This window comes from Eumetopias jubatus, unplaced genomic scaffold (assembly GCF_037043125.1).
Source record: "Eumetopias jubatus isolate StellerSeaLion01/CBP00866 unplaced genomic scaffold, mEumJub1_p1.0 scaffold_12, whole genome shotgun sequence".
In the NCBI taxonomy this organism is placed as follows: Eukaryota; Metazoa; Chordata; class Mammalia; order Carnivora; family Otariidae; genus Eumetopias; species Eumetopias jubatus.
In genome coordinates, this window is record NW_028274818.1 from 1,450,538 (window position 1) to 1,475,455 (window position 24,918).

The following is a 24,918-nucleotide window of genomic DNA, read 5'->3' on the forward strand; positions in this document are numbered from 1 at the left end:
AAAATTTTCATAACTTATAGTTATGAATTCTGGTCATGCCCTGCTGGGAGCTCAGCACTAAAGACCCAAGAAACCACGGAATGGTTTGGGTAAGCAGAATGTTTGATGTTTCTTTCTTTCTTTTTTTTAAAAGATTTTATTTTTCAGTAATCTCTACACCTAATGTGGGGCTGGAACTCATGACCCCGAGATCAAGAGTCCCACGCTCCTCCGAGTGTTTGATGTGTCTAATGCTGGAAATATCTTTGGGTAAGCTATGGGAGAACAGATTAAGTGTACCAGATTTGGAAAGATACCATGCTCTAACCAGTTTATAGATGATATACACTTATTTCAAAATCACATATTTGAAACAGTTTCTAACATTTAAATCATTCCTGCTCACCAAAACTAATGCATATTGTAAAATTTTAAATTGAAGAAAGAAGCTTATATTATCATTTACAAGTCAAGGCTATTGGCAGTGTTTGTTCAGTGAATGAATGAATCAAAACTGGTTATAATACAAATGAATACCATAGTAAAAGAATCTGAACATAAAATACCAAAGTATTTGGAAGTTTCTAATCAGGTTTTTTTGTTTCCAGATTCAAATTCTGAATCCTTTGCTATGGTTCACAGCTCAGGAGCCCTGGAAGCTTCTCTTGAATGAGCTGAGCACTGAGATAAAAGCTTGGTCCATGAAAAAAACAGCTGTTCTCAATTGTGGGAAATACATTTACTGAGAGCAATACATTTCATCTGACTCACCAATTAAATGCACTACAAGAGAGAATGATTCAGAGCCTATGCTGGTGATTTTTAAGCTAAAAAGTGTTTTTTCCCCTCTAATTAGGATATTTCTCGTAATATCCAAATCAGATTATTCACTGAAATGGAATTCCTCTGGAAATCCCCAAAACTGCACAAAACAGCACAATCAATTTTCTGACCTCATCTCCACATGTTCACACTTCAGTTTTGGGTGTATCTTTATACATGCTGGTGAAATCGTCATAAATCAGAAAATTCTGATCAATGAGCACAGTCTTGAGTTAAAAAGAAAAAAACACAGTATACTTCACTTCGACTATTATGCTTTTACAACGAATATACTTTTTTCCAAATAAAAAGAAAATTTAGCTCTAATTTATTCTTGGGGGACAAAATAATTATCAAAACCTTTTATATATATATATATATATGTGGGTGTGTATGTATGTGTATATATATTTATACATCTATAATTTGTAAGCTACAAATGGGAAATACCCCATGCTACCACTCTCCCCATTTTTGAAATCAGGTTGCAGGTTCTGGCATGTACAGCCAACCATGAGTTGAAAATGCTGAAAAACAGGGATGGAATATGTGATTCTCCAGGTCAGAAACTATTTCCCGTTAGGGCTATCTGATGTCTACCTAACGTAAATACATACTTAATTAATTTGAATTAGTTATGAGGACTGGATGAAGCTTAGAAAGCCTGGCCTGGCTTACATGTGAAATCACTACCATTCCATGTGCATCAGGCAGGTCTTAGACCATTAGTCTGTAACAGTTACTATAGAAGAGTACATAAGTTAAAATAAGCTAAACACCCCATAAACATCATTTATAAAATAATTAGACCTGTTACCCTTTTTAGAGCTTTATGCAATTTAATTTGTTTAATCCAAATCTGCTCAAGTAATTGTCAGTTTGCCCATCTATGAAACAAGAGAAAGTTAGCGACCTTGCTTCAGACTACCTAGGAAGGACTATCCTTCCTGCCTGTGCCCCGATCTAATTTCATTCATTTTCCTCATATTCACATCAACATAATTAATCAGATATGTCTGTTTTATGCCAATGAACACTTAATGATAAATCTACTCAATACAAACATCTTTTTTTTTCTTTAATCAGTTATCAGTTGAGACAGGCTTCATTCAATAATTAGTACTTTTTTAAAAAAAGATTTAGCTGAGACAGAGCCTGCACGTGTGTGCACACACGCGCACACACACACGCATGCACTGGGTGGGGAGGGGGTAGAGGGAGAGGGAGAAGCAAACTCCCCGCTGTGCGGGGAGCCCAGTGTGGGACTTGACCCCAGGACCCCGAGACCATGACCTGAGCAGATGCTTAGAAGACTGAGCTACCCAGGTGCCCCAATACTCTGCTTTAAGAAAAAAATCTAAACTGGTTGTTTTGGAGTAATTTTAAATTTACAGAAGATCTGTAAAGACAATATGAAGTAAGACTTCTCATATATCCTTTACCCAACTTCCCCTAATGTTAACCTCTTATATAACTATGGTACATTTGCCAAAACTATGAACTTAACTTTAACATAATTTTTTCACTTATGTCCTCTTCCTGTTCTAGGGTCCAATTTAGGATATCATGTTGTATTCAGTTGTCATGTCTCCTAATCACCTCTGATTTAAGACAGTTTCTCAATCTTTCCTTGTTTTCTCAGTTCCTTAATACTTTTGAGGAGTACTGGTCACATATTTTGTATAATGTCCCTTTTTTGGGCTTGTTTTAGTATTATTAGACTGGGGCTGTGTTTTTCAAGAGTACGGGGGATGTGAGTTTTTGGACAGAATACTACATTGTATCAGAGGGTGCATGTTGCCCTCTGATTTATCATTGGTCAAGTTGAACTTGCTCCCAGTTAAGGTGCTGTCTGCTAGGCCTCTCCATTATAGAGTTACTATTTTACCCTTTCTGTATTCTGTTATGTGACCTTAGTCACTAAGTTCAGTCTATATTCAAGAAGTGGGGAACTAAGCTCCACCTCCTTGAAGAGGATAGTCTACATATAATATTTGGAATTCTTCTGTAAGGAGGATTTGTCCTTTCCTCCACTGATCTATTTAATCAAGTACTCGTATTTTTTTCCCCCAAGTAAGCTCTACATCCAACATGGGGATTGAACTCACAACCCCGAGATCAAGAGTTGCATGCTCTTCTGACTGAGACAGTCAGGTGCCCCATACAATCATTTATTTATATCAACATTGAATAGTGGGTATTTACATATTCTTTACATTATAATCCATACTGTCATTACTAATTTTGTTGCTTCAACTATTTCTGCTTTGGCCACTGGAAGCTATTTCAGGATGATGTCCAGAAGGTAACTGGCAATTTTGTAATATATGGTATAGTAAGTAGTTTTTTGGATATTTTAACAGGATACCAATTAATGTATAATGAATCTATCTCCAAATTATGTCTAGAAAAAATATCAGCTGCTAAGACTGAGGTCAATTTAAAATAACAAAGTTTGGGGCACCTGGGTGGCTCAGTTGGTTAAGCGACTGCCTTCAGCTCAGGTCATGATCTCAGGGTCCTGAGATCGAGCCCCGCATCGAGCTCCTGCTCGGCGGGAAGCCTGCTTCTCCCTCTCCCACTCCTCCTGCTTGTGCTACCTCTCTCTCTCTATTAATAAATAAAATCTTAAAAAAAAATAAAATAAAATAACAAAGTTTAAGGGCACCTGGGTGGCTCAGTTGGTTGAGGGTTGAGCATCCAACTCTTGGTTTTGGTTCAGGTCATGACCTCAGGGTTATGAGATCAAGCCCCATGTGGGACTCCGGGCTCAGCAGGGAGTCTGCTTGGAATTCTCTCTCTCTCTCTCTCCCCATCCCCCTGCTTGCACTCTTTCTAAAATAATATATATTTTTAAAGATTTTATGTATTTTTCTTGACAGAGAGAGACATAGCGAGAGAGGGAACACAAGCAGGGGGAGTCGGAGAGGGAGAAGCAGGCTTCCCCGCGGAGCAGGGAGCCCGATGCGGGGCTCGATCCTAGGACCCTGGGATCATGGCCTGAGCCGAAGGCAGCCGCCCAATGACTGAGCCACCCAGGCGCCCCTAAAATAAATAAATCTTTTTAAAAAATTAAAAAAACATAGTTACACTCTTTTCACTTTAATAATTATGTGACACTGAAACAATCACCTCACTGACAAGATGCAAATATTTTCTTGACAGAATGTGTAATTATGAGTAAATAATAAACCAGACAGAATTGCTACAAAATTTAAAGCTGTAAGAATTTTAACTGTGTGCACTTCCTCGGAAATCTAACATTTACCACTATACAAACCGCTGAGATCACAAAAGATAACACACTAAACCGAACCGTCCACTTTCCGTCCTTCTCTGCAGCACCTGACGCTGACTGTAAACTCCCCTTAGGACAAACCCAGCGTGTTCCCTGGAGACAGGTGCACTCCCTTTCACAGCTTCCACAATCACTTCTCAACAACGTTTATCTTCAGGCTGATTTCTCTTCTGAGCTACGGATCTCCATATCCCACTAACCAGCATGAAACCCAAATCCACTTTCTGCTCCAACCGTCTCCTCCCATATGCCCCCTTTCATTCAGTCACACAGCTGTCCAACCAATTCCTGAAAAGAGGGATCTTACAAACATTCTAAAATCTCCCCCTTTCCTCACCTCTTCTTAAAATCGACTTCTATGCTTTCTTCATCACTACCTTAGTTCAGGCCCCCCCATAATATTTTGCTGGGACGATTCCCAAACTGGTGCACCTGATATTTTTCCAGTCCATCTACCATAGTGCTGTCAATATAATCTCAGCAAATCATTCTTCTTTAAAACCTTTGGCTTCGGAGCGCCTGGGTTGCTCAGTCGGTTGAACATCTGCCTTTGGCTCAGGTTATGATTCTGGGGTCCTGGGATGGAGCCCCATATAGGGCTCCCTGCTCAGCGGGGAGTCTGCCTCCCCTCTGCCTCTCCCCCAGCTCGTGTTCATGCTCTTTCTCTCAAATGAATACATTAAAATAAAAAAATAGTAAATAAATAAATACATACATACATACATACATACATACATACATACCTTTAACTTCCCATTGCCTATAGGGTCAGCTCTATTTAACTCCTTGGTATCTTACATAAACAAGATGTTTTATGATCTGTCTCCTGCCTATCTTTCCAGCCTCATCTCCTGGGTCCCATATCAGACTGTTTGCAGTTACCTAAGCACACTATCAGATCTCCAAGACCCTGAAAAGCTTATTTCTCTGTAAGCAATAGTCTTCACCCTTTATTCTTTGCACACTAAACTAAAAACGTCTTGGGCGCCTGGGTGGCTCAGTTGGTTAAGCAACTGCCCTCAGCTCAGGTCATGATCCTGGAGTCCCGGGATTAAGTCCCGCATCGGGCTCCCTGCTCCGCGGGGAGTCTGCTTCTCCCTCCGACCCTCGCCCCTCTCATGCTCTCTCTATCTCATTCTCTCTCTCTCAAATAAAATCTTTAAAAAAAACAACTAAAAACGTCTTTCTATCTCCTCCTGAGTCCCTCTCTTCTCTACCCCCAAAACATGTTGTGAATATCTCAATTTTAGGAACTATCAATAATTGTTTGTTTTTTTAAGATTTTAAGTAATCTCTACACCCAACGTGGGGTGCAAACTCACAACCTGGAGATCAAGAGTCACAGGCTCAACTGACTGGGCCAGCCAGATGCCCCTGGGGCTATCAATAATTATTTGTATACATGTCTATGTTTTCTGCTGAATGGTAAATTCCTGATGGCAGGAAATGAGATTTTATTCATGCTTGTATTCCCTGTTCCTGGCAAACAACAGACAATAACTGTGAAGGGGGGGGGGTGCCTCCTGGGTGGCTCAGTCGGTTAAGTGACTGCCTTTGGCTCAGGCCATGATCTCAGGCTCCTGGGATGGAGTCCCACATCGGGCTCCCTGCTCAGCTAGGAGTCTGCTTCTCCCTCTGCCCCTCCTCTTCTCATGGTCTCTCTCAAATAAATAAATAAAATCTTAAAAAAAAAAATCTAGACACATTTCTATCTGCTTATCAAAAGAGTGACTGTGAAGAAGATATGCTCCAAGAAACAAGCTAACAGAAGAATTCAGACTTTTGTTATAATAATTTATCTGTTCTTTGTCTCGGATTCCTGGCAAAGAGCTTCAAAAACCCTTGGAATTTCCTGAGTGATAGAAGTGTCTTCGTTACGTCAAAGAGGTGACTTAAGGTGGGCCCCAAGACCTCACTGATGGGGCTGCTCACTAAAAAGACCAATCACAGGATCAGAGGACTGAGATTTTGGGCCAGCCCAATCTACAGTGAGTGGAGGGGGACTAGAGATTGGGTTCAATTACACAGTGATTTAATCAATCATGCTGATGTAATTAAGCCCAATAAAAACTCTAGCCCCAGAGGCCTGGTGTTGCATCTTGATTGGTGAACACAGTGATGTGCTGGGAGGCGACACAGCCAGATGCCACAAAATGAGGGCATGGAAGCAGTGTGTCCCCTTCTCCACTCTAGATGTTGCCCTACGAATCTCTTCAATTCCTGATCTGCATCCTTTATAATAAAACTGTAATCCTAAGTACAGTGGTTTCAGTTAGTTCTGAGTCGTTCTACCAAATTATCACAACTGAGGGGTTGTGGGAAGCCTCAAATTTGTAGCAGGCTAGACCAGAGTGTGGGTGGACTGGGTCACTGAAACTTGCCCTGCATCGTAAAGTAGGTCAGTCTTTGAAGGACTTTGCTCTTAACTTGCTGGGTTTTTCCTAACTCCAGGTAACTAGTATCAGAACTGAACTGTAGGACACCCAGTTATGGTACAAAATTAGTGTCAGAACAGTGACTTCAGAGAGACCTTAATGGTTTTGTTATTTTTTTAAAGGGGAAGGAGACAAGTTCTTATTCTTAAAGCAAATATTTTCCTGTATTAGACTGGTTATCTCATTTCCTGAGGGCACTGAAACCAGGCTCACATTTATTCTTCCAGCCCACCTCCTGTAAGGGGTCTCTTGGGTGACTCTAATGTTTATGTAGAGAATACATTCAACCACCTCATCTGTCTTCTCACTCACCTTCACCTCAATCCTACACCTCTTATAAGTTCCTTTTCATAACTCTTAGAGGCCTCGAACTCAAATGTTCCTTAGAGACAGATACCCTGCTTGAACATCTGAACCAGGCCAGGTACAGCAAAGTACAGGAAACGGAGGACTGAGGGGAGCTGAAGAATGCATAGCCCAACCAAGGTCAGGGGTGGGGGTGGGGGGGGCGAGGGGGCCTCTGCCACTACTGAGACATAGCCATTGATATCAGCCAGGAAATGTGGATTAACTGTTGCCAGATGTTCTGATTTTTATTCTAAAGAAAAGCAGACTTCTAAACTCTTATGTAAAATCTCCAGATTTTTAAACTTAAGCAATTAATTTTTTAAAAACAGAAGAGATTACAAATGGTCCCAGATAAACCAAAGGCTAAGGGCTCTTAATCACTACTTTATTTATTTTTTTAAAAAGATATTTATTTGTTTGGCAGACAGAGACACAGCAAGAGAGGGAACACAAGCAGGGGGAGTGGGAGAGGGAGAAGCAGGCTTCCCGCGGAGCAGGGAGCCCGATGCGGGGCTCATCCTGAGCCAAAGGCAGACGCTTAACGACTGAGCCACCCAGGCGCCCCTAGTCATTACTGTAAATACTGCAGTTCCTCGGGGCGGTCCTAGGCCCTCCTTTCTCACTCTGTCCTCCTTCCTTAGGGGAGCACCCTCCATCACACGATGACAGATATACAGACGGTTCGTAAATTTATAATCTTTTTTTTTTTTTTTAATAGTACAGTGGAAGAGCTCACACATAACTGATAAAGAGAAGAATACCAGGACAATATGGAAACTGTGCGAGTCCACACACGATTTTTCAAAGCACATTCATGTTCTGAAGCACCAAGTCAACAGTGGAAGAGAATATATTCACACAAACGAGATGGAGTAAACCATGGAGCAACGCACTTCTCTTCACAGTGCCCGTTCATCATGCATCCCATATCCCTCTTCTGGGCTCCAGCTGGTCAGAGATTTTCGGGCGAGTACTTATCCTGTGCTCCGCCAGGCTCCATGCAAAAAACCAAACAAGGACAATAACCCAGAACCAGCTATATGTGGCATCACTTCATTTATTTGCCAATTTTTGTGTCTCCAGCTGGGCAGCTTCAACCCTTCTTTATAGTCCCTTCTATCAAGTTACTTTTATCTTTTCCTGAAAAGTTAAAGCCTATGTTCAATATTGGAGTATCTATTTATTAAACAACTTAACTTGTCTTTTTAACTGCTGCTGGCATTTTCTAGAATTATTTTTCTTGGTGCTCTGGTTACAAAGTTGCATACATTTGGCAAATCTGCTCCCAGCTTTGTCTTTTCCAGAAGGCTTTTTATTTTCAGTGAATGATACTGACAGTGTCTCAAAACCTCATAGTGAAATGCCCCTATCTCCAGCCAAAACATCTTTATTGAGCTCCAGAACTAGATCTCCAACTGCCTGCTCAGTATCTCCACTTGAATGTTCTAAAGGCATCCCAAAGGTTACGCAGATTAAAAGTGCAAACTGTGCTCTCCTCAAATGTGTGCCTCCTCCCGGCTGGCACCAGACTCTCCAGTGTGCCTGCACAAGTCGGCCAGCATGCTCACCCAAGTGCCACCGTTTCCTCCAGACAGACCACTGCGCCACCTACAAACCAGTCTCCCTATAGTTACTTTTCTCCTCTACAGGGCAGTGTTCACACATGGGCCAGAATGCTCTTCTAAAAAAGCAAATCTAAAATCAACACCCCTCTGTCCCTTGCCTAACCCTAGTATAAAACCTCAACTCTCTGGACACGGTCTGGCTTTATTTGCCGCAACTCTGGAGCCATTCTGTGTCCCTGTCCGACCACAGTGACCCCGCCGCAGAGTCTAACATCCAAGCTCTTCGTCCAGGACCTTCAACTGTGCTCTTTACTGAAACCTCAGCTTGAGAAGCCAGGGGCTTCTCATCCTTCAACTTTTTGTCCTTGGGCCATAACTAATAACTTTATCTAAATAGGTGTCCCCCTCCCCTCATGATCCATCTTGACACTGTTAAATTAACTTGATGGCGTTTTTCCTCAATTATGCCTTTATCTGTGTGCTTGCTATGCTACCGTGTGTCTTCCTTCACTAAAGCTGAAGGTTAATGAGGCCTGCCATCATGTCTTTACTATATGCCAGTGACTAGAATAGCAACATGTTTTAGAATTTAATAAATAAAGGAAGGATTGAATGAATGAAGGAATAAATGAGTAAGTGGAATCCCATTTTCCCAGCTAACTGCTGCTCATCCTTCAGGTAACAAACAGTTTAGAGTCACTTTCTCAAGGATGGCTTGCTCGGTTAGGCCCCCATCCCACACTCTCACAGACCCTGTTCTTATTCTTTTTTTTTAATATCCCTTTATCGATTTTTAATGACATTTAACATGTAAGTTTTTTTATTACCCCTCTCCTCCACTGTAAGTTGCACGAGAACAATGAACTTGCGTGCCTTATTCCCTAAGATATCACAAGGGCCCACAAAGTAGAATGCCTGGCAGACAGATATTCAACAACTGTTGCTGATTAAATATTTATCAAGTATTTATTGAATGAATCTAATTATAAGTTTAGGAATTTTTTTCCTCTTTATTACATTGTTAAAAACTAAAGAATGCTCAGTTTCTCAACCAAAATGGCTTTTAGTTTCTAAAAGTTCATGAATAATGAACATCAGGAGCAAAAACTTAACTCTGAGGGGTTTATCATTTCCCCTCATGCACAAGTTTTTAATCTTTGGGGGAAAACTACTACCAATTAACATCTGTGTACTTACTATGTGCGAATCCCTCCGTAAACACTATAATCTCATTACCTGTCGTGATTACCTATTGTTACCGTTTTACAGGAATGGATATAGAGGCTTAAAGAATTTACTCAGAGAATCTGATGAAATGTATGGGTTTTCTCCTGAAAAACACACACTAGCATACATACACATAATTTCATGTATAACAAGAGAGGCTCTATGGACTCCCTAGGGCTAATTTACAAACCCCCAGAGTTGAGGTCTCTGATAAAGAACTTCTCATTAGAGACGCCTTCTCCACGATTGGGCAATGCTTCCTGTTTCTTGTTTGCTATCTTTGTTTCACTTCTTAAGACACTTTACAGATGTTACAAATGTATTTATTATCTAGATTTGCTTCATGTCATGTTAGATACATTTGAAGCAGCTATTATGAAGATATCTAGAGATAACTGCAGAAGGAAGTCCCTCTGAATACTGTTACCTTTTATGAAGCTGATAATTTTGAATGCTTAGATTTTTATTATGAGACATACAGGGTTAACAACATTTCTTCCTGTAACATAAAATAACTTATAATTATTAGATTAGCATATACTAAAAATCCTGCACAGCTACTAACAGGTATCTATGAGCCATTTATCACTGAAGAAACTGTGTAATGGCTTTTCTGCATAAGAATCATTTTTCCTGGTTTCCAAAAGTTTAGTGTTGTTTTTATAATCTCTCTTCTCAATATTCAAAATTATTGCAAAAACATGCCTTATCTTACTTCTCACATCTATTGAAAATGAGAACTTTGAAGACAACATTTCACATTTATAAAAACAAAAACAAACCAGAAACCAGTAGATCTATTAAAGTTTCACATACATGTATCAGGCAACCTGTAGGCAAAATAGCCTTCTTTTTGCACACAAATAACAAGGAAACGAAGAAATCACCGCCTTACCTGTCATGGTCTGTACCGCCCTTTCGCTGGAAGGCAGTGGCTCCTTCCTGTGAGGCCGAGTTAGTGCAGTGTCCTGTGCAGAGAACAGTCCAGGACTGTCAGTTAGTTTCTTCCGGCCACTGGAGTTAGGGTTTGAAACTCTGCAGCTGCCTTGCACTTTCGCACTTGTGAAAAGGTTTGTGTGCTCGTCACTGCTAGCCGGATCAGAGGTGGGAGTGAATCCTCCGAGGGATGAACCCGGAGAACTCTCCGAACAGTCAATCTGTAAAGGTGTTTGCAATCCCAAAGCCAGTGGACTAGATTCTGAAGGCTCCCGGTGGACCCACTGCTCTTCTCTGTTTATTAAGCTTTTGGAAGGGGAGAGATGAGGGCAGGACATATGACATCGGTGCTTTTCCTTATGTTTATATCGCTCCCCAACAGTCTCCTTTCCAAATCGATAGCGCTTCAAAGACTCCAAAACCGACCTGGAAGAGCCGGTGTCCATGGAAACCTGGGGCTGCTCAGAGCGGTGTTCTCTGTGCTTGTGCCGGTGCCTGTGTTTGTGCTCGACCATCCACCCATAGGCCATCTCAGGAGGGACACTAGGGTAGGTGCTCATGGACAGGAGGGGAGTCCTGCTGGTCGTGAGAAAGGCCTCCTGTCGAAGTAGCTTATGCTTTTTCTTGTGGTATTTGGTGGGATTGAGAAGTAAATGCCCAGCATGCATATAGGAAGGAGGTGGAAGTGGGGGGGTGAAAGAAGGAGAAGGGGGAGGAGGGTAGAGAGTGGGAGGGTACCTTCCGTAGTAACCTAATCCTAGGGGCGTGGCTGTGAGGGGCGAGGGAGAGTAAGGCATGCCGTAGGAGGGATAGAATCCAGTACTAGAAAGAGGAAAACTAAGGCTATGCATGAAGGGCATCTCAGCCATTGCCTCCCTCATCTTAGGAGGTCTCCCTCTCTTCTTTTTTAAGTCAGGTTTTCGAATGTAGTGCAAAGGGTCTAAGGGGAAAGAAGGATGTGTATAGAAACTATTAAAGTTGATTCGAAAAATAGTTGGCAGCAAGTCTCGGGGGATAAAATGATGACTTCGATGGGTGATTCGAATTTCACTCAGACGACTTATCAATTCCTCCAGATCTGCAATGAAGTCCGGATCTTGTCTGCTTCGGAGCTGGGGGTATTTCTTTTTCCGTTTTCGTTTCTGCCTTTTCATCTTGTCATAGCTGAGGTAATCGTGATTCCTGCGCTTACATTTATGCTTATGTTTTTCTTTAAGACTGCTCAGGACTGTAGAGGTTTCAGGGGGTATCAGAGAAACATGTTCAAAAGAATGCCTCCTCTTTTTCTGTCCACAAAATTTCTCTGCTCTGTCTGATGTGCTGTTATTATCTGTTCCAATTCCACTATCGCTGGGAATGGTCTCATCACTATGAGATTCACTAATGGGAGAAGGAGTAGCTTCTTTCAGAGAGGTGAGTTCACTCAAGTGTGAAGGAGAATTTGGCAACAAAGTAGGAGGAGAGAGTCGCCTCCTCCCCTTTGAGGCCTTCTTCATTGCAAGAGTCTGAATCATGCTGCCCTGTCTGGAGTGTAAATGCAAATACGGCACTGAACTGGGTTCAACAAAGCCTGCATCACTACTTACAGGGCTCTGACCTCCACTAGTCCCAGAAGACTGAGAGCAAATAGGTGATGGAAGAATCTCAGAACTACTAGCGGAGGAAGGCAGTAAAGGGGGAAGTATCTGTCCTAATGCTGAACCAGCTGCCTGCTGAGCGGTTTGCTCAAGGACAGCTAGGCTGGTAGGGCTACCAGAAAGAATGCCATTTAAGACAGTTTTTGGTTTTCGACCCCTTCTCTTTCCTATGTAAATGGTTCCTTTCTTGCTGACATTTATCTGTTGGCCCAATTTAGAGCCAAATGTGGCAGCAAGACTTGACACTGTATTATGGAGTTTGGATTGCACTTTCCCTTTATTACTTGATTCCACAGAGCTTGAAAGAATCTGATTCAACAGTTTCTTCCTCTTTAAAGTCTTCATTTTATTTATTTTGCGGATAATTGTTTTCATTAACTGTCCATTGTTTCTCTTGGAAATTTTTTTATCTGGTTCCATCTCAAGGTCACTCATGCTGCAGACAGCTGGCCTATGACTGTCGTCCAGATCATCTGGGTCCTGAAGCTGATCCTCACTCTCAAAGAAATCACTGCTGCTTCGATGGTTGTCACTTTCAGACTCCAGCTTGCTTGGACTCTCAGTGGCAACAAACGGAGCCACTGATAGTACAGGTGGCTTCATCTTGACCGGTGACCTCATCTGCCTCTTAGGTCTGCCTCGTTTTTTCGGAAAGGGAGACACAGAAAGACTTTGTTTGAAGGAAGGAATTTCAATTTCTGGCTGTAAAATTGGGGGTTCTTGTTCTTCCTTAGACTGCAAAGAAAAAACTTTAGAGGCAGGTATTTTTAAAGTCCTTTTAGGTGGACCTTCCAGTTGAGGCATCTCCTTAGCTTTAGGTCTTCCTCTTTTGGGCTTATAAATATCAGACAAAAGGTCACTAGAGACACACATACTGGAGGATAGTTTGTGAGGAGCAAAAGCCTTGTGAGATGGTTTTTCACTATCAGTTAAGAGAGCAAGAGATGGAGTTGTGGACTTGCTCAACTTTGGCAATCGACGTTTAAGGAAGTCATGATCTACAAATGAAGATGGTCCAATGTTTTTAATAAACTTGGCTGGCTCGGAATTACTATTTGATAGTGAGCTACATGAAACATTTTTAAAAAGCTCTGATCTTTCTAATTCTAGCCCTTTTGGAGACCGGCATGTGCTTCGTGCCACCACTTTAGTCCACCGAGGTTTTCTTCCTTTCCTTTTTTTTAATGGTTTGGACTGCAAACTAGAGCTGAGGCTTTCAGCAACCTGGCAGTGTTTGTCAGATGCAGTTACTGCACCAAGTTTTAGAAAGGGCTTGTTACTAAATAAACTAGTGAAGTTAACAACTGAAGGGGTAATTGCGTGAATACTGGATTCAGAAGTCAAACTTGGCTTTTTTCCCAGGGAAGAGCTTATTCTTGGAATATCTATATGTGTAGTTTTTGAATCAGTTAGCTCTTTATCGATCCCTTTACATTCAATATTCATGCTGTGACCCACAGACCTATGACCAATGTTCAAGTGGGTACTTTCAGAAGGAAACTGGTTCTTGCCAACAGATTCAGAAATTTCTTCCATTAATTCTGTGGTAGGACTTAAAAGTAACGGATTGGGGGCCAATTGTGAAGAAGTTTCAGGGGGACTTCTGGTTAAAGGATTAACAGATACAGTAGGTGATGGGGAAGGGAGATTGCTTTCTCCTACTGCACTAAAAGGGGATTTTGCTGTAGATGCATCAGAAGCAGCTCCCATTTGAAAGTCCGGAGAAGTGCAATACACGGGAGGTTGCTTTTCATGCTTTGAGGTTTCATAAGGCCCCCTGTCACTGGATGAGAAACTGTCTTGCTGAATGCATGTTCCTTCATTAAACATTTCTTTCTCCAAATTAATGATTTCTTTTCGAACTGAGAACTTTTCCAATATGCTTTCTTTACTCTGCCGTATAACATTCTTCTCAAAAGTTTTGCTGGTGGTACTATCTTTCAGGGATTCAGGAAGTTCCTGACTTTCATGACTACTAATGTTTGTACTACAAGAAGCCTTAAGTGGTTCCTGAGTGGGGAGCAGTGCTTCGGCTTTAAGGTTTATGGCATCTTTACTGACCAGTCCTGCCATAGAACAACTCACTAGTTTCTTTCCCATGTCCTTAGTAACTAATCCCATTGTTGAATTGGCTACAATCTTCTTTGCACAGTCCTTGGCCACTAGGCCGACAGTAGAACCCAACTTCTTGCCCAAGTCTTTATTAACCAGTCCGACCACAGTGCCGAGTCCTAACTTCTTTCCAGATTCCTTATTCACTAAACCTGGAACAATACCAATTCCTAGCTTCTTTCCTGAATCCTTGCTCAGCAGTCCTACTGTAGTGACAGTCCCTGGCTTTCTGCCTAAGTCTTTATTAATGAATACCGCTGTAGTGCCAGCTCCTAATTTTTTCACAGAGTCCTTATTGACCAATCCTACTGTTGCATTAAACACTGGCTTTTTCCCAGGATCTTTAGTTACCAATCCAACTGCTGTGCTGATAGCTGGTTTTTTTATTAAGTCCTTATGTATTATTCCAGCTACAGAGCCAACACCTGCTTTCCTGATCAAATCCTTGCTAACCAGTCCTGCAGTAGTGCCAGTTCCTAACTTCTTCGGTTTAGTCTTGGAAGACTTAGAAGGAGGACAAGTTGCAATGAGCTGTGCCAACTTTTCTGTTACACTCGTTCCTCCATTAAGTAATGCTCTGTCCTTTAAATCAGGATCCCGGCTACCAACAAGAGTAGATGATGCCGCATTAATGTAATCTGTCATTTCTGAGTGTACTGGAGAAAGCTTCTTAGACAAAGGACTGTTTTCTCCCTGTGAATGAAGATGGATGCTCTCTTCAGATTGGCATTCAACGGCTGCAACATCACCTGTTTTCTTGTATAACTTTGAAGGGTCCTAAAATTTGAACAAGAAAAAGGATTCAGAGAGAGTAAACCTATCCCTTCAGGTTAGCATTACAAGTGAACAAACCAACTGATCACATATCAGATAAAAGGTAGGCAACAGTGCTTTTTGAAAAAAAACCTGATGAATGTTACACTGTGCCACAGGATGTGAGTTCCTCTGCTGCTGTCAGAGGCTAGCAAAATGTTATCTTTGTTGACTTCCAAGCTACCATATAAACCTATGTATTACTCAGTATTTAGAAATATCCCTATTATTTTTTGACATTGTTTTAAAAAGGCAAATTACCAGTCTACTCTTACTTTACTTTAAACTGAATACACATTAGCACACAAATACACTGTTTTTGAAAAGAGAAATACTGTTACAATATCCCATGGTCCTCTTTTAAAATAATTGATCACAGCCTACCTCCTTCATTGATTTCAAAGATTTCCAACCAGCACTGTACGACCCCACCCACTTCCACTCCTTTAGCTCACTCTCACTTACGGTCTTGAATGAGTAGTCACTGCAGTTCCCTCTTAAGTGACAAGAATAATAAGGACCATGAAATACATTTGTATTTTATTTAGAATGTATTTTATATAACATTTCAGGAAATAACTTTTAAGTCATTAACATAAATTGTTATCCAGTTCATGAATCCTCACCATATACTTTACAAGTGAATTCGTTACTTCACAGAGCAATCTGTTTTACTTTTAGATAGCAACTAAAGAGTTGTCTTCTGGGACGCTGGGTGGCTTAGTCAGTTAGGCGTCTGCCTTCAGCTCAGGTCATGAGCCCAGGATCCCAGCGTCCTGGGATTGAGCCCTGCATCAGGTTCCTGGCTCAGTGGGGAGCCAGCTTCTCCCTCTCCCTCTGCCTATTGCTTCCCCTGCTTATGCTCTCTCTCTCTCTGTCAAATAAATAAATAAAATCTTAAAAAAAAAAAAGAGTTCTTTTTTCCAGTTCTTCTTTTTTCCTTCAGCATAGTTTTTTTTTTTTTTAACAATTGAAGTATAGTTGACAAACTTCTTGTTAACCATGAAATAGAAAGACTTGAACAAATGGAAAGATATACTGTGTTTGTGGATAAGAAGAAATAAAGATGATAATTTTTCCCTAAACAAATCTATAAATTTAACGCTATCCCAATAAAAATACCACCAAGATTTCTTTCAGGAATAAGAAAAATTATCACATTCATTGGAAAAAAAAAAAAAGACAAGCAAGAATAGCTAGCAAAATCTAAAGAAGAAAAAGTAGGGGTGCCTGGGTGGCTCAGCTGCCTAAATGTCTGACTCTTAATTTCAGCTCGGGTCAGGATCCAGAGTTGTGAAATCAAGCCCCGCATGTGTGGAGCTGCTTAAGATTCTCTATCCCTCTGCCCCCCAACCCAAACACATAAGAAGAAAAGCAAGGGGATAACTGTATCAAATGTTTTTAAAGCTTCTATCATGAAAACAGTATGGAACTGACACATGAAAAGACAAAAGAACCAATGGAACAGGGCGAAGCAACAAAACCCAAACTCAAGCATCCAGACATGAGCTCTATGTAACATGGTGTGACCCCTACAGCAGGAGATAGGTGAGAACTGGGAGACTACCACCTACACAAACTATACCTGTGACCAAGGAATCCCACTGCGGGAGACATATTCCAAGACACATTGGCAGAAACAGAACGGCTACAGAAAGCCGCAAAATATACCACTATGTTTTAAGATTTTATTTTTAAGTAATCTCTATACCCTGCAGGGGGCTTGAACTCACAATCCTGAGACCAAGAGTCACATGCTACCCTGAATGAGCCAGCCAGGTGCTCCTACCACTATTTTAACAGCAAATCCCTAAAGTGATTACCTACAGGAGAGTAGCTGAATAAACCAAAGTAAGCGGTTTCACATCTTTTCTGATCATTTTCTGATAGCCGCGATTCAGTTTCTCAATACTCCTCTTTACATTGTGGCAACTAAAGTAGAACACACCACCACCAATAGTTAATGAAATCAGAATTAAGGGAACTTAATTATCTCTTTTGAACTAGACTCTTACAATTTTGCTCACGAGGAAACAGACTTTTTTTGACAGTCTTCTGTACAACTTATGTTAAGCTTGTAAATTAAAGAAGCCTCTTACATCTTCCTCCCATTCTATTAAAAAACAATATTCTCATTCTGTACTTTCACAGTTACTTTTCAAAACATAAAAATTAAGAGGCTTTATTATTTTAAGAATTTTAAAATATATTTGTATCTGAAAACTACATCATTTCCAATTTTAAAACTGACCTAAATCTGTCTTGTATAAACTATGACTATGTGCAATAACATGAATAAAGCTTACAGTAGTGAATGGAGGGAGCCACTGTATATTATACAATTCCATTCATATTAGGTTCACAAGCAGGTATTACTAGTTATAATATTAAAGTCAGGAAAACTGTCACCGCCGGTACGAGGTAGTATAGGAAAGGAGCGTGAGGAGGGCTTAACGGGTGCTGGCAATGTTTTCTCTCTTAATCTGAATGCTGGCTAAATGGGGTGTTTGGGTTTGTGAAAATTCATTGAGCTGTCACACTTATGAATTAAATGTATTTATACTTCAATAAAAAAGTTATTTAAAAAAAAATCTGCCTAAAAGTAGTAATATATACAACTCCCATAAGCTGCTAAAGGACAGGAGTTGAATCTGGATTTTCATCTCTGTCAGAAATATAGATCTCCAATTAACTAAAATCAGCCTAAGGCTGTATCCCACATTAAATGGTCAATGACTAAAGAAAAGAAGAAATCAAGGACAAACAGAAACTAAAAGAATCTGAGATCACCAAACCAGCCCTAAAAGAAATATTGAAAGAGGGGCCTCTAAGCAAAGAGAGAGCCAAAAAGCAACATACACAGAAAGGAACAGAGACAATATACAGTAACAGTCACCTTATAGGCAATAAATACAATGGCACTAAATTTGTATCTTTCAAGAGTTACCCTGAATGTAAATGGGCTAAATGCCCCAAACAAAAGACAAAATGTATCAGATTGGAAAAAAAAGCAAGAACCATCGATATGCTGTCTGCAAGAGACTCATTTTAGATCCAAAAACACCTCCAGGTTTAAAGTGAGGGGGTGGAAAACCATTCACCATGCCAACGGACATCAAAAGAAAGCTGGGGTGGCAATCCTTATAACAGACAAATTAGATTTTAAAACCAAAGACTATAATAAAAGATGAGGAAAGACAATATAACATACTTAAAGGGTCTATCCAGCAAGAAGATCTAACAACTGTAAATATCTATGCCCCTTAACATAGGAGCAGTGAATTATATAAGCCAATTAATAACAAAATCAAAGAAACATATAGAAAATAATACAATAATAGAAGGGGACTTTAACACCCCCCTCACTGAAATGGACAGATCATCTAAGCAAAAAATCAACAAGGAAATAAGGGCTTTAAATGACACACTGGACCAGATGGACTTCACAAATATATTCAGAACATTCCATCCCAAAGCAACAGAATACACATTCTTCTCTAGTGCCCATGGAACATTCTCCAGAATAGATCACATCCTGGGTCACAAATCAGGTCTTAACTGGTACCAAAAGATTGGGATCATTCCCTGCATATTTTTGGACCACAATGCTTTGAAACTTGAACTCAATTACAAGAGGAAAGTTGGAAAGAACTCAAATACATGGAGGCTAAAGAGCATCCTACTAAAGAATGAATGGGTCGGAGAGCCTGGGTGGCTCAGTTGTTAAGCGTCTACCTTCGGCTCAGGTCATGATACCAGGGTCCTGGGATCAAGCCTCGCATCGGGCTCCCTTCTCCGCGGGAAGCCTGCTTCTCCCTCTCCCACTCCCCCCCTGCTTGTGTTCCCTGTCTTGCCGTCTCTCTCTCTCTCTCTGTCAAATAAATAAATAAAAATCTTAAAAAAAAAAAAAATGGGTCAACCAGGAAATTAAAGAAGAATTAAAAAATTCATGGAAACAAATGAAAGTGAAAACAACTGCTCAAAATTTTTGGGATGCAGCCCAGGCTGCATAAGAGCAAAGTATATAGCAAAACAAGCCTTTCTCAAGAAGCAAGAAAGGTCTCAAATACACAACTTAACCCTACACCTAAAGGAGCTGGAGAAAGAAGAGCAAATAAAGCCTAAACCCAGCAGGTGAAGGGAAATAATAAAGATCAGAGCAGAAATCAATGAAATAGAAACCAAAAGAACAGAAGAACTGATCAACAAAATTAGGAACTGGTTCCTTGAAAGAATTAATAAGATTGACAAACCCCTGGCCAGACTTATCAAAAAGAAAAGAGAAAGGGGGCGCCTGGGTGGCTCAGTTGGTTAAGCGACTGCCTTCGGCTCAGGTCATGATCCTGGAGTCCCAGGATCGAGTCCCACATCGGGCTTCCTGCTCGGCAGGGAGTCTGCTTCTCCCTCTGACCCTCTGACCCTCTTCCCTCTCGTGCTTTCTATCTCTCATTCTGTCTCTCAAATAAATAAATAAAATCTTAAAAAAAAAAAAAGAGAAAGGACCCAAATAAATAAAATCATGAATGAAAGAGGAGAGATCACAACCAATGCTGAAGAAATACAAACAATTACAAGAACATATTATGAGCAACTACATGCCAGCAAATTAGATAATCTGGAAGAAATGGATGCATTCCTAGAGACTATAAACTAACAAAACTGAACCAGGAAGAGATAGAAAACCTGAATAGACCCCATAACCAGCAAAGGAAATTGAAGTAGTTATCACAAATTTCCCAACAAACAAGAGCCCAGGGCCAGATGGCCCAGGGGAATTCTACCAAACATTTAAAGAATTAATACCTTTTCTTCTAAAATTGTTCCAAAAAACAGAAATGGAAGGAAAACTTCCAAACTTATTTTATGAGGCCAGCATTACCTTGATCCCAAAAGCAGACAAAGACCCCATCAAAAAGGAGAATTACAGACCAATATCCCTGATGAACATGGATGCAAATATTCTCACCAAAATATTAGCCAACAGGATCCAAAAGTACATTAAAAGGATTATTCACCACGACCAAGTGGGATTTATCCCTGGGCTGCAAAGTTGGTTCAACATCTACAAATCAATCAGTGTGATACACTACATTAATAAAAGAAAGAACAAGAACCATATGATCCTCTCAATAGATGCAGAAAAAGCATTTGACAAAGTACAGCATCCTTTCATGATTAAAACTCTTCACAGTGTAGGGATAGAGGGTACATACCTCAGTATCATAAAAGCCATCTATGAAAAACCCACAGCGAATTATCATTCTCAATGGGGAAAAACTGAGAGCTTTCCCCCTAAGGTCAGGAACATGGCAGGCATGTCCACTATCACCACTGCTGTTCAACACAGTACTAGAAGTCCTAGCCTCAGCAATCAGACAACAAAAAGAAATAAAAGGCATCTGAATCAGCAAAGAAGAAGTCAAACTCTCACTCTTTGCTGACGATACTTTATGTGGAAAACCCAAAAGTCTCCATAGCCACATGCAGAAAAATGAAACTGGACCACTTCCTTACACCACACACAAAAATAGACTCAAAATAGATGAAAGACCTAAATGTGAGACAGGAATCCATCAAAATCCTTGAGGAGAACATAGGCAACAACCTCTTCGACCTCAGCCACAGCAACTTCTTAGACACATCGCCAAAGGCAAGGGAAGCCAGGGCAAAAATGAACTATTGGGACTTCATCAAGATAAAAAGCTTTTGCACAGCAAAAGAAACAGTCAACAAAACCAAAAGACAACCGACAGAATGGGAGAAGATATTTGCAAATGAGCTAGTATCGTATCCAAAATCTATAAAGAACTTATCAAACTCAACACCCAAGGAACAAATAATCCAATCAAGAAATGGGCAGAAGACATGAACAGATATTTCTGCAAAAACATCCAGATGGCCAACAGACACAAGTGCTCAACATCACTTGGCATCAGGGAAATACAAATCAAAACCACAATGAGATACCACCCCACACCAGTCAGAATGGCTAAAATTAACAAGTCAGTAAACGACAGATGTTGGCGAGGATGCGGAGAAAGGGGAACCCTCCTACACTGTTGGTGGTGCAAGCTGGTGCAGCCACTCTGGAAAACAGCATGGAGGTTCCTCAAAAAGTTGAAAATAGGGCTACCTTACAACCCAGCAATTGCACTACTGGGTATTTACCCCGAAGATACAAATGTAGTGATCTAAAGGGGAACGTGCACCCCAGTGTTTATAGCAGCAATGTCCACGTTAGCCAAACTTTGGAAAGAGCCCAGATGTCCATCAACAGATGAATGGATCAAGAAGATGTAGTATATATACACAATGGAATATTATGAAGCCATCAAAAAATGAAATCTTGCCATTTGCAACGACGTGGATGGAACTGGAGGGTGTTATGCTGAGTGAAAGAAGTCAATCAGAGAAAGACAATTATCATATGATCTCACTGATATGTGGAATTTGAGAAACAAGGCAGAGGATCACAGGGGAAGAGAGGAAAAAATGAAACAAGACAAAACCAGACAGGAAGACAAACCATAAGAGACTCCTAGTCTCAGGAAACAAACTGAGGGTTGCTGGAGTGGAGGGGCGTGGCAGGGATGGGGTGGCTGGGTGATGGACATTGGGGAGGGTATGTGCTAGGGTGAGCGCTGTGAATTGTGCAAGACTGATGAATCACAGATCTGTGACTGATCCCTGAAACAAATAATACATTATATGTTAATTAAAAAAATAAAGTTGTATAAACTTTAAAAAAAAGAGAGAGAGAGAGAGAAAAACAACAACAACAACAAAGACATCCATAGATAATTTGGTTTTGGTTTCAAAGATCTTTTCTTCCAAATCCTGATATTAGATAAACAACTGATGAGATAATAAGATGTTGAAAACTACATTTGGTACTGGTGATATTATCCTCTTACATTTCTTTCTTTCTTTTTTAAAGATTTGGTTTATTTCCTTGTCAGAGAGAGAGACAGAGAGAGAGAGAAAGCACAAGCAGGGAGAGCAGCAGGCAGAGGGAGAAGCACTCCCTTCTGAGCAAGGAGCCCAAGGACCCTGGGATCATGACCTGAGCCAAAGGCAGACGCTCAACCGACTGAGCCACCCAGGCATTCCTCCTCTTATATTTCTAAGAACCCTTTAAAATGACAACTAGTAATAATAAGTACCATTTTTAAGACAGCATATTATATATTAACCAATGAAAAAGTTATTGTATCAAAGCATCCTATTAGGCATGTAATTTTTTTCAACCTGAAAAGAGCTTTCTTCCAAATATAAAGGTATGCTTATTTAAAAAGAGACAAAAATAGTATCATCCATGGATAAACACTTTTACATTTATTTCCATCACATGCACAACATGCACATGTACATTCTTTTATAAAAATGGGCTCAAAACGCTTTTTGTTTTGTAGCTCAGTTAACTTAAATGATACAAGGAAACACTTCTCTGTGCAAATAAATCAGGAATTAAGAGGACTGATTCACTGGTTTCATAACAGTCCATAATTCATAAAATCAATCTCCGACTTGCTTTTAAAATAATTTCTGATTATTTTTCATTATGAATATATGATGATCATCCAATTACATAAATCTTTGCCTACTTGTCCAATTACTTCACTCAGAGAACTGCTAGATCTAAAGGGATACACAATAAATAACTATTTATAATGTAATGTATAAATGTACTATTTACACATGTGGACCAGCTATTTACGAAAGGGAAAAAAGTTTTTTTAAAGGAAAAAAAGTTCATTATAAAAATCCAGACTGTACAAACAATACATTTCTGCAAATCAAGATAACACTTTAGGATTTGTGATTTCCTACATTGTTAGGCAATGCTTTTGTTTTTAAAGATTTTTTAAAATTATTATTTATTTGTTTGAGAGAGAGAATGAGAGACAGACTGAGTACGAGAGGGGGGAGAGTCAGAGGGAGAAGCAGGCTCCCCGCTGAGCAGGGAGCCCAATGCAGGACTTGATCCCAGGAATCCAGGATCATGGCCTGAGCCAAAGGCAGACGCTTAACCGACTGAGCCACCCAGGCGCCCAGGCAATCCTTCTTATAGCAGAAAAATACCATCTGACAACCCGACCCTGATAATTCTGAAATTAAACATTGCCAATTTGGGTGATTTGGTTGGAGTTATTTATGTTCAGTAATTTTACTGTCTCCCATTTACCGTTCCAATAAGTTCATTAAGTTTTCATTTCAAATGCTATTATTCCTAGATTAATTATTTAAGATAATTTTCAAATCTACTTGTTATTGTCCTGTTTTTATCAAATGGCTTTTTGCCCCTTTAAACACGTAAATCTTTCAGATGGTTTCAATATCTATAGCTCTTTGGATGTAAAGGCTATGTGTGCATGTACTAACTTGCCCTAACTGTGGGTTTGTGTTCATGTGCAGTCTGCAGTTTTCTGTTTACTGTTTATATTATGCTATGAGTCTTTTTGGTGGGATGTCAATGTTCTAAATGTGAAGAGAAGTCTGTGTATTCCCATTGTCAGTGATTAAGATTTCCACAGTCTATAAGGTTTTTTTGTATTTCTATTTACATTTCATTTGTTACCTGTTATTTTGAATGTCCTGTCACATGATTTTGCTGGCCATGCATATTTCTTCAGCACGGAAATAACTGTTCAAAGTCCTTGGTCCCTACTATCTTTCTACACTGTGGAATTTATCATTACTGATTTAGAAGAGCCCTCAGTATGTTAGAAATAGGAGTTCTTTTTTCTCTCATGTTACACATATTTCCCCCAATTTATCAAGTTGTATTTCCATTTCCTGTTAAGATTCCTTACAAAGTTACAATCTTTTATGTGTTCAAATACATATGAAAAACAACTAAGCACCTCACACAGGCTGTCAGTGAATCCCCACAATTACTTGATGCAACTACTATGATTAACCTCAGTAAGAAGAACAAGAGTAAAGTTGAGATAATATCAGCCCAAGGTCACCTAACCAGGTAAGTGACTGAGGTATGATTTAAACCTAGTCTCACTTCACAGTCAAAGTTCTTAACCATATAGTCAATAAAATAGTCTCTTTAGCTCTACAGCTGTTTTCATAGCATACCTGGAAAGGTCAAGCCCTCCTGAAGACAATAATCGTCACCACATTTTCAATGAATTTTTTTCTTTTTACTTTAAATTACTTATCTATCTAGAATTTTGAAAATAATCTGTGAGTAGCACTCAGCTTTTACCTCAAAAGGAGTTCTTCCATTACTCACTTAATGTTAATTTACTTGAAATACATTCATCATCTATTTTATTCTTATTTGGGTCTCTCTTTAAGCTCTCCATTTTGCTTCACTCACATTTATGTTTATTATTGAGCCACTAATACAATATATTGATGCTATAACTTTATAAAAACTTTTAATACTTGAAAAGACTAATTTTTCCTTGTACTCCTGTAGAAATTTCTTGGCTATTTTATTTATAACATTATTGAGATATAATCCATATACCATAAAATTCCCTCTGTTAGAGCACAAATTCAATGGTTTTTAGTATATTCACAGACTTGCAAATCCCAAGCCACTAATTTTAGAACATTTTCATAAGGATTCCTGATTATTTTTGCTTATGTAGACTTCCAGGTGGCCTTGAGATCCACTTGAAATTTCAAAAAACTGTAAATGGCTTTAACTTTGTATATTAAGGTAGGGAAAAAAAAATATCTCAAGAGTAACATTAGCACCACAATAACAAAGCAAATTTATCTAT

General features: G+C 39.9%; 1 protein-coding gene across 4 annotated transcripts in view; it reads right to left on the minus strand.

Annotated features, from left to right (window-relative positions):
- Positions 1–24,918, minus strand: part of ASH1L (ASH1 like histone lysine methyltransferase) — a 196,500-nt gene that overhangs the window by 116,472 nt on the left and 55,110 nt on the right. For all 4 annotated transcript variants that reach the window (XM_088016902.1, XM_088016901.1, XM_028090032.2 and 1 more), the window contains exon 3: positions 10,570–15,136. In XM_088016902.1, the coding sequence (XP_087873028.1) occupies positions 10,570–15,136 (4,567 nt within the window). The remainder of the gene's footprint in view (positions 1–10,569; positions 15,137–24,918) is intronic.